Genomic DNA, 10,811 nt, shown 5'->3' with positions numbered 1-10,811 from the left:
AGAAGCTGAGGACCAAGCAGAGCAGCTGCTGGCTCCACACCGCGCGAACCACAGGGCTGTCCGTAAGCGGTGGCGCCGACAGCGGAGGAGGGTTCTCCCTCCTCTGACTGAGCAGAACTTCTCACCCTGACTAATATGGACTTACCCCTGTCAGTCCTTTCTCTGTAATGGCGTGGAGTCTCACACTTCTCAACACTACCCAAGCTCGCTAAAGAAAGATACGCGCCCAAGACAGTAGAGAGAGAAGACTTTAAACTAGAAATCTCCTCCAAATGTTCCAAGGCTGTAAAATTAAAATAATTTCCATTGCACGAACATTCCTTCAAGATCAAGGAGCCCCGACCACCCATTACTCTGTGTATTTATCTAATGTGCAGGATAAACTAACATGAAAAATTATGTCACAAGGCAAAAGAACTCACTTGGGCCAAGGACTTTAATCGAATTTTCGTAAAGCCCATGTGCCAGCTGTGTGCGATGCTCTAGTCCCACCCCTCCTTGCTCCTCCCTGTACAGCAAAGGACAGAAGCCCAAAATTTACTCTACCCAAACTTGTTGCCACTGGGGTTCTGGATAATATTAATGTCCTGCCAACAAGACACACTAGTTGGCACCAGATTTTGGAAAGTAGAAGGGGGACGGAGTCCATCTTCCCTCTGGCCATGCTGTCACACAGGAGTTTTGCAGAACCGTACACTGCATTCCAACGCCACTAGCAGCTTTGGAACTCTGCAGTAGCTGTGACATTGGTGACAATGGCCTTAACCTCCAGAAGTACCAACAACCAATCAAGTTGCCATAACGTGAACAAAGGTCTCGGAGAGGCCCGTGTTTCAGTGTGTCAGCGCCCGAGCTGGCCTGGGCCAGGCCTCCCTGGTCACTGCTAAAGGAAAGCCACCTGGCAAGCTCTGGCAGACTTCGAGGGACAACGAACCTCTGTCCACTCAACTGCTGAGAACTGGAGGCTGCTGCCACAAGTGGAGTCTCCTTAGAGGAGCTGTCCCTCGCCACCTAATCCAAAACAGCCGCCTGTCTCCCAGTTTACACGTTGACTTCCAACCCACTCTTTCTTAGAGAACGTCTTTCATGTGGCGTATACGTAAGTGTTTATTCACTTGTTTCCTGTTTCTCTCTCACTAGGATGTAAATTCTTGAGGCGAGGGTTCCGTCAGACTCGCCACCGGGCCTCAGGGTCGGGAATAGGACCCGGCTCACAGCTGCCACCACAGGGGACATTTGCTGGCAACTTGCAATGTGCCAGCTGCCAGTCTAAGTTCTTCAGAAGCAGTAATAAATACATGATGAAGACGGAGTGACTACGAGAGATGGCGCTTTGTGGCCAAGGACATGAAGGGAAAGGCAGCTAACTAAGCTGAGTCCAAGCTGTCGCCAATCCACACTGCTACATGTCTACGGCCGAGGGTGCCACCAGGGAGATGGGCTTCACTTCCAAGCTGCCCCACATTTCAACGCCCTTTCTGAAAGGCTCTAAGAACAAGAGATACACAGCGTCATTTGTTAAGCATTTTGTGCCACAAAATATTTGATACGATGTCCAGGCACAGGAACCCCTGATTGGAAAGCAAATTTGCGGGAGAGGGCAGGGGGCAGCACCCTGCGCCCTGGCCCAGTGCTAGGAAACCTGGGGGCTCCCCCGGGGTGACAGCATCGGAAGCAGCAGGGGGCGCGGCTCAAGTTCGAACACCCTGAAGGGAAGAGGGTGGCCCCGCAGGGGCGGCGGGCAGAGCCAGAGCCAGAGCCGAGCAGACACACCTGGAGGATGCGGGTCTTCAGTTCACTATTCGTCATTCTTCTCGACTTGGTCCTCTCCACCTCGTGTCTGTGCACCCATCCTCGGAGTTCATGATTTAACCTATAAAACAGCGTAATTAAACGCGTTACCAGAAATAACCATCTCGCCCTATCCCACAGGTTCCGGGAAGCGTCCCAGTGTCTGGACTTCGGTATCGCTTTTTGACTGGGAAGAGCGAAGACACCGTGTGGTTGATACGACATGAATTTTTCCATGTAGCCTCCTCGACCACGAGCTCACGGTTCAACGACAACCGCAGCCGGACACCTGCCGCACGGAAGTGGTTCTCGCTTCTGCCCCTGGCCGTGTGCAGCGACAGCACGGGCCAGGGAGCGCCAGGCCACCACGGGGCCCCCGCCCACGAGCGGGGCGCTACGGCCTGCGAAAACCACCCTCCTCAGGAGAAGGAAAGGACGGACTAGAGTGCTTGGGAAAAAACCCGGATATTTTAACACTCTAGACTCCAAACTTCCCAATTTTCCAACACCAGGAATTTTTTTTAAAGCCTAGTCCCAATAAAATTTCCCTTTACTTTGCTTACTTTTTAGAGCAGCTGTGAAGCAGTTTTACCTATGTTTACTTAACTACAGCTGATCACTACTTATCACAAAGAAAAAACTCAGGCAGCTTTTGAGGTTCGAGGCTAGGATCCAAAATCGCAGGAAAGAAGTCCAGGGAAAAGCAAGTAGGAAAAGGCGCACGAACGGGAAAGTGTACGCAGAGCTACATCTTCAGATCATCTTCTCCCTAATCTGAAGAAAAGGGACCTTCTGCTCTGAACGCTACCACAGCTGGTCTAACCCTTACCTGAGCTTTCATTCTGTGCTTTTCAAGTAAGACGTGTTCAAGTGTGCGAACCCCACTGCCAGCTCGTGAGACAGACCCATCACGCCTCCAGCAGGCTGCTACGGAAACGGGACCCCCACTGAGACGCCTACGGTCACCGGACAGATACCTCGGAGGTCCTCTCAGCCGCCCAACTAAGCCGAGCAAGGCTGTCCCCGACCCCCAGCGGAGCGCGGGAGCCCACCCAGATGCGACACTCACCTGAGGGACTCGGTGGCGTTGACCAGGGGCTGACAGGGAGGTGGGGGCAGGTAGAGCAGGGGCTCCTCGCTCAGCACCATCAGGGCTTTGTCACTGGGAACGGAGCGGCCGTATCTGAAACACACATGCACAGAATGTGGCTTCTCGCACCTTAACTTCCTAAAAGTCTAATGTAGAAAATCATAACTGGAATTAGTTTTTTACAGAAATAAAAATATAATAAATAGAACATACATTCAGACAGAAGCAAATATGACAGAAAAGGCGAGAAGTAGAGACCATACGGCACGAACGTCATTTTCTCATTTTCTACAGAAATCATCACAGTAATTCACATTTATCTAGCCCCCAGTTATTGACACTGAAATCACTGGCCCCTTGACAAAAACGATGTGGCAGAGTGGAAAACTAAGTTAAGGTCTCCTGCCTATCGACACTAAGTTGTTTGGAATAAAACAGAGACGGCGCTGCACGGGTAATGGCTGTGCACACAGAAGGGAATCTGCTGGAATCGAAAGGCTGAGGGAGAAAAAACTCTGCCTTGTCCGTGGTGCAGTCCGAGTGCCTGTGAGGCTGTCTGCCACACGAAAAACCTGGGAACAAAGGCCTGTGACAGACACGTCGTTTTAAAAGCCAGGCCTGCCTACCTACAAAGACACAAATGTTGTAGTGCATTCGAGAAGGCCGAAACTGCTTTTGAAAATACATTTCTGATTTATAATTTTATTTCCACACGATAAACTCTCGTAATGATTTCTGCACATCTGTGCTGACTGGCTTTGTTCTACCAGCCAAAAATATTCTTTGGAAAAGAAAAAAGCTGGACAGAAGAAATACCAGGAAAGAGCGCGGGTGAGTTGAGCCAGCGCAATCTGGAGACAATCAGACCCGCGCCGGCCCGGAGGCAGCCGAGCTCTGCGCCTGTAAACCGCTCAAGGGCGAGACCTGCAGCGCGTAAAACACTAACGGAAAGGGCCGGGCTGAGGAGAACGCCTGGGACGCGGGCAGGTTCTGGCTGGTGCCTTGTACGCAGGGCGACTTCCTCCCTCGTTTGTACGGGGCAGCCCCGCCTGGAGCCCGATGTCCTGACGTAACAACCCTGCCCTACTTTTCATTCTCAGAAGCGTCCCGATTTGGTTGACAAATTATATGGTCATCTTATTATGCATCACACATTCCTAAGACTAAAAAATATATGCAGTTAATTAAATGGCAGGCAAACACAGTATTATGACTCATGGGCTTGGGATCTACCTTTTTAGTTGAACCAGTTCTCTGAACTCTCCTAAAAAACGAAATCTAACAAGAAGACGAGTCAAAAAATGAATACAAATGTCATGGCAGAGTACAAACAAATCACCTAAAATTCAGTTCAAAACCCACCCATATTTGGTGCTTTTAAATGTTTCACACACATTTTTGGTATCTCTTATTCAGTATTTATAATGATAAAAGTGAGAGCACCAAATTAATGGACTGACACCTACTTAAATGTGTAGGTACTGTGTGTTTCAAGATGTGTGTTAGTGCGCACAGACTGAGACTTTAAGCGCGCACCTCTACGAGAATTCTAAAACTAGTAAAGACTTCGGAAAGGAAATTCATTCTTAGAACTGATCTTAACAGTAAAATTCATTGACAGCCTCAAGAACCTGTTTGCTCTGCTAACTAAAACGGAGACCAAACAGTCTAGACGCACGGCGCACTAGGAAACCCTGTCTCAGCGTCACTGCGTCGGCTGAGCAGACGCGCCCTCTACCTGTGGCCGTTTTGCTGGATGACACCGTCCGGCGTGTCTTGCTCTTGAGCAGAAAATCCCAGGAGACGCCGCCTCTGACGCGCCGGGCTCGCGCTAGGGTTCGTTCTGCTGGGATCCTGTTCCAACAGGCTGAAAAATTTTAAATGCAAAACAATCGGTGAAATAAAAACATGTCACACGTGCTGTATGTGGCTCTGAAGCAAACCCGAGTTCCTTGTCGGTCCAGGCACGTGGCCACAGCGCTGGGCACAGAGCGAGACAACACGACACACTGACGTGGTCGACCCACAGCCTCGCATCCTGTCATGCGAAAAACGATCTTGGAAATAAATTTTATAAGTATAAAGTACCTTATTTATAAACTGTTTAAACCAAGTCAGTATCCCACCCTTTCAAAGCTCTGTTGTACATGTGTATGAAGTAGAAATAAGTATCACACACATATAAACAAACTTTAAACTCAAATAGCTGAGAAAAGAGATTCTCCTAGTTGCTGCAAACTGATATTTCCAATGAGGAAATATTTCCAGTGAAACAGAAATTACTCTCTTTGTCAACAGCCAAATTCATCAGCCTTTCACAATCCCAGGAGACAGGCTATCAAATAAAGCTAAAAAATTATTTTAAAAACACTGCTATTTTTGTTTACATGTAAGAATTTCCTATTTACTTCTTCCTCTCCACTCTCCCCAATACCGCCAGTCATCGATGTATGTCCTCTTGATGGGAGAACTTGGGACAGACACACACCCACAAACTCACACACAAACACAAACACACACACAGGTATATAACAAATACTGCAATAGCTACTTAATACTTCCAACTCATCAGTCCTGGTCTTAGAGACTGGGCTTATCAGGAACACATTCTGTGTGTGAACACTTTGTAATCCCACAGTCTACCCTGGATGTAACCCTGAACTTCAACACAAAGGGACCCTCCCTAGGGAAGCACAGAAGGCAGACCGGGTCCTCAGAGGAGAGAAGGGGAGGAAGAACGTGAGGTGAGGAGAGCCAGGTAGGCCTGTGGTCCTAGAAGGAAAGTGCTCTGGGGGTAGGAGTCTGCCTCCAAACACCGGGAAGGGGACAACCCAACGTGGCCGTTTACGGATGATTTGCAGATCAGCTTAGTTCAGGATTATTAACACTTGCAAGTTTCTAGAGAGGGTGGCTGGCCCGGGAGGGCCTCACCGAGGCAGCATGGGAGCTGACTGACACGAGGGTCTCGGGGGGAGCGCTCCAGGCCGTGGGAGTGACAGACGTGCAGACCCTGCCACTAATTCCTCCTCGATCCCGTCCACTCTCGATGCCACGGAACCCGCGTCCCGGGTGCACACGGCACTCACGGCCCCGCCCACACACTCCCACGGGTACAAGATACACCGAATTCTTCACTTTTTTTCTGAGAGCGTCAGCCATAACTGAGCCTTTCAACACACTGCTCCCTGTCCTTGGCGTGCCTTCCCGCACTTCCCACACGGCAAACTGTGATCACGAGATTCAGCGTCGTCTATGGGGACTTCCCTTCCACTAGGTCCTTCAACAAAAACGTCTGAGCATCTATCGGTACGGTGTGGCCCTTCTCGCCGAGGACCTCACGCGAACGAGCTACCCCGCCCCAGGACTCCGCTCAGCCCAGTCTTCCGACGCTCGCCCCATCGCCCTGCAGCTGTCCCTGCGCAGGTCCCCCTCCCGGAGGGCCAGGAGATCCTCGACGGCCTGGCCCCCGTGTAATTACTCTCTGACTCCAACGTCACGGAGGCCACTGTGTCCGTGCTCCGTGTGCCACGGAGAGTGGGCATCCGAGGAGGTGATCTCTGAGACCCCTGCGAAGGCCAGTGCCCCATGACTCCACCCTGAAAGCAGCGCTTCTCGAGCTGTGGTTAGCTGCAGACCTGCACCGGGATCAGCCAGAACGCTGCCAAACGCTTAGATCCCCGCTGCCCTTCCAAACCTCCCGCATCAAGCGGAGACTCGCGGGCCTCGCTTGCTGTCTCAGGCTGAGGAAGCCGCCCACGTGCCTGTCATCGCCGACGCTCCAGCGCCGCAGCACGGAGGCAGGTGGCGGCAGCAGCACTGCTGTGACGCCCACTTGAAAAGAGACCAAGGCACTGATACAGAAAGTTGCATGCCTGAGACAACGAAGTCGCTGAGTGGAGGAGCCAGGACTTGAACTCGAGCAGTCTGACGCCCAGGCCCTTGACCCTAGTTCGCTTTCCTGCTTTGCCAATGACCTATTTGAAAACTCAAGCTTCCTTCAGGAAAAAACGGGGACTTTCTGCCAGACCTAGGCGAAGTACAAGAAGGAATCCCATCTCTGTTCTCCCGCCCGGTCGCTGAGAAGAACAAAACGAATCTGTTTTTCTCTAGCTGACGACGAGAGCGAAAATAATGACGAGAATTTGAATTTTTAGCATCAGTATGAAAACAAACATCTACACACTTACCTCAAGGGTCCACAGTTCAGGACGACGAGCGCCAACAGTATCATCACACAGATGGCTCTTCGCTTCGGACTGGGAAGCTTCAGCCTGTGGTTCTAAAGGGAACGGCCGTAGGAAGCGGTTACTCCACATGCCGGCCTCGCGGGGAGCCACGCCGAGGACGGGCGCGCCCCGCACCCGGGCGAGCGCCAACAGAGACCTCGGCTCCACGGCGACGCACGGCCCTTTTCAGAACTCTGCGGCGGGACGTCCAAGCGCCCTTGTCCGGCAGAGACAGAAGGGGAGAAAGGAGAGAAGACGCGGCAGCCGCCCCGCCGTGGGTGCCTCCCCACCCGAAAGCAGAGAACGCGGCGGTTCTGCATTCTTCTGGACCCTCGAAGAACGCTAAGCTGCCTCTGCCGTCCGTCTCCCCGTCTCTTCATCACAGTGTCCACAGCACAGCAGACTGTCCCCATGTGCTCAGGGCAGACAGAGGGACCGGAGAAGCCCCACCCAGAGGCAGAGGCATCGCCTGGCGCAGGACAGCATGGCGGGTCTCCTGAGAGCGGCGTGTCTCCGCGAGCTGCCCGGGGACCAGCACGGCAACCACGCAAAACGGCTGGAACAGCGGCCGGCTGCAGAGACGAGGGCAGCTGCTCCGCTGGCGCTGCCTTCCCTCGGGGGGCGGCCTGGCGGACTCAGTCCAGCGGGCAGAGAGGGAGCAGGCGGACTGAGGGGCTGTCCAGCCAGCGCCAGCGTGTGACACACCTCGCCCGGAAATGTGAAACCCCAGGACCCCGCGACCCGAGACCCGCGCCTCCGGCAGCCTCACCTCCGACACCACCTCGTCCAGCTGCCGCTTCAGCGACCCGTTCTCGCGCCTCAGCCTGTCGTTGTCCGACAGGGCGGCCCGGAGCCGCGCCTCCAGCCCCAGCACGTACTCCTTCTTCCGCCTGCGCGACTGGCAGGCGGACTCCCGGTTCTTGATCATCCGCTGCTGTCTCCGCAGCACGGCCATCTCGGAAACGATCAGAACATTCGGATTTTAGAACTGGATCGGGCCCGAACATACCGATTCTCACAATTATTTTCAAACAAGTTGTTCAAAACAGGTTACTGGTTGTTTTTAAAGTAAGTTTTTAAAAAGACCACTCAAATTAAGTCGGCTAAAATCAAACGATTAAACAAGGCCTTCTATACCCTGAACGTCAAACTCCTTCTGGCCTTTCCTGAGCCTGAGCGCCGACCTTCCACGCTTCCCCAAGAAGCGTCCCGGGAAAGTGCCCTGTGCGCCCACGTGCATGTGCACACACCCCAGTCTGCACGTCAGACCCTGAGCCCAGCCACGTGCACGGCCGCCTCTGCTTTGGGTGCCACCCTGTCAAATGCCGTGTGCACGGCCAAGCTCAAGCCCCCTCCCCGAGATGGTTTGCCGAGCCCCGTTCTACTCTCTGTGCCCCCCCAACTCCTCAGGAACGAAGGCCACACCGTGGGCCAGGGGCCCCCGACATTGATCATCTGCAATCTCTTCCTGTCGACCATGTCTAAGAGAACCTTCCCCCAAAAAAAATCATTTTTCTGTAGTTACTGCACGGCAAAACCACGCGAGGTGTGCATCCTGGCCACCCGCCCGCTCCCAAGGCCTTCCAGGACTGGACCACGGCTGACCGAGCCTCGTGCCCTCACCCCGTGGCCACTCACACCCACCTCCAGCCCGGTCTCCACGCAGGCCTGGCACGCTTCTCTGAGCAGCCCATCTCGTCCCGCTGGGGACGCTGTCCCTCCACGGCCCAAGGATGAAGGACCTCACGACTATCTCTGCTAAAGCCCTCAGAGTCCGAGTTTCCTCTGACCTTCCTATGCCCGTATAACGTGACGGACACACTGAACACTCCCATGGTCTCAGCTGTCTCACGAAGGTCAACTCTCCCTACCGAGAGTTCACACCAAAACCATGTTATACTCTTTACCGCCCACACCATCTACCGTCGTCAAAATTCACTGAGCAAAATGAGTTTTGTCGTGTCTTCTAAACTAAGTTACAGGAACTATTTGTTACAGCACTGGTCTAATTTTTGGGGGAAGAGGGGGCACTAGCAAAATTAAATCCATAAAGAATACCAAATAATATTAAATTGATTATTGTCGGTACACAAATGCCTGAATTACTGACGATATGTTTTGTAATGGACTTTAAAAAGTAAACATTTTACTGTGGGGTGTTCAATAACTCTTAATGAGACCAGTAAATAAAATCAAACAATTTAATATTGATTTCTTTTACAATAACATCAGGATTCTCGCCCCATTCTAGATTTCTCAGAAACAGGAATAGCAAGGCTTATCAAGTGGTGTCTCGAAACCAGATCCCATCAACAAGCTTTTAACAGAGTCCACACGGAAAAAAACATTTCATGAAGTGTCAGAAAAGGCTGTTTTTCCCTTTTTTTATCTCTTTTTTTTTTTTTTTTAATAGCCATCACCTATAAAGTTTCCCTGTGGAGTAACTAGTTAGCTCACTCCTTAATAATGACACACGCATACACACTCTCTCTCTCTCTCTCTCACAGGCAGACGTGTGCAGCAGGGCGAAGCCACGAGGGACTGTCGCTCACCTACGCCAAGCTATTCTGTGGACAGTGCCACCTTGTGCCCTGTACCGCCATCCTTCACGACCTTCTTCGCGGGGAGAATGCCTGTGCCCAGAATTCACACTTAACGCTGGAGTGCTGACACGCCCAGAGCCCTGAACAAGCACGTAAAGAGAAGGTTCCCAGGCGGGAGGGTTTACACTAAACTCAGATAAAAGGCAACCTTACTGTAAAGGCCAATCAATCTATGGAATCTGGGGAGACTTACAGATGGCACGCCATTTAACAGATTGCAAACAAGGATCGGGGATTTCTATAAACAATGAAAGCACCTATGTGTTATATAGCATTAAAGTTTCAAAGGCTGTCAGTGCACATACTTCATATTGAAAAATGAAAACCACCTGTGGCCAAATAATCATTTCTTCCCAAGGAAAAAGATAAAATGTAATAGTTCTGAAAATAAATACTTAAAAGTACCAATAAACACAAAGGATAAAAATGGTAAAAATAAATGAAACCCACTGGAATCACCAACCAGAGTTCCAACTTTACATCTCAGCAAGCTATCTTCAGCTATCTGATCACAGAATATTTAAATTATTCTGTATTTCCTAGCCAAAAAAAAGTTTATGATGTTCAGACTAAACACACACACACGTGCACGGCTGTAGTGCACACATGACACTCAGGAGCTATGAGAAGACACAAAGATACTCTCCTTCAGAACTCACAGTCAGGGGATAAGAGCCACAGAAATTGCTAACCATGAATAACACTCTCAACCCGTGAGCACCACCCCTTAACCAGCTTTAACCAATCAAAAGTTCTCTTCTGTTAGCCAGTAACATTCTTTCGCACATTCGTCCAGCAGTAACCTTTCAAAAAGCAAACCCTTCCAGAATATACAGCCACTGATGCCGTCACTGGAAGAATCTGCCATTCTCCTGTGTGAATTATCTATTCACACAGTATTTAATCCGTTTGGACGTTGGGTTAACTCACATTTTTCTCACTGATATGTAAATACTCTTTATATATTAAAAATGGTTTTTAAAAAAAACTATGAAAACTTATACATGAAAGTTCAAATCAGCATTTTTCAGAATGGCCAAAAAGAGGAAATCATCCCAATGTCCATTAACTAATGAATGGAAAATCTAAAATGTGGCATAT

The 10,811-nt window shown here is 50.7% G+C and overlaps 1 protein-coding gene across 2 annotated transcripts in view; it reads right to left on the bottom strand.

Moving 5' to 3' along the window:
• Positions 1-10,811, bottom strand: part of ATF6 (activating transcription factor 6) — a 94,261-nt gene that overhangs the window by 53,430 nt on the left and 30,020 nt on the right. For both annotated transcript variants that reach the window (XM_023521483.1, XM_023521482.1), the window contains exons 8-12: positions 7,877-8,062; positions 7,069-7,160; positions 4,620-4,748; positions 2,861-2,974; positions 1,774-1,873 (exon numbers count right to left, since the gene is read on the bottom strand). In XM_023521483.1, coding sequence (XP_023377251.1) covers positions 1,774-1,873; positions 2,861-2,974; positions 4,620-4,748; positions 7,069-7,160; positions 7,877-8,062 — 621 coding nt within the window. The remainder of the gene's footprint in view (positions 1-1,773; positions 1,874-2,860; positions 2,975-4,619; positions 4,749-7,068; positions 7,161-7,876; positions 8,063-10,811) is intronic.

Source organism: Pteropus vampyrus, unplaced genomic scaffold (genome assembly GCF_000151845.1).
Source record: "Pteropus vampyrus isolate Shadow unplaced genomic scaffold, Pvam_2.0 Scaffold304, whole genome shotgun sequence".
Taxonomy (NCBI): domain Eukaryota; kingdom Metazoa; phylum Chordata; class Mammalia; order Chiroptera; family Pteropodidae; genus Pteropus; species Pteropus vampyrus.
Note: the sequence above shows the minus strand (reverse complement) of the source record. Positions and strands in the feature narration are given on the sequence as shown.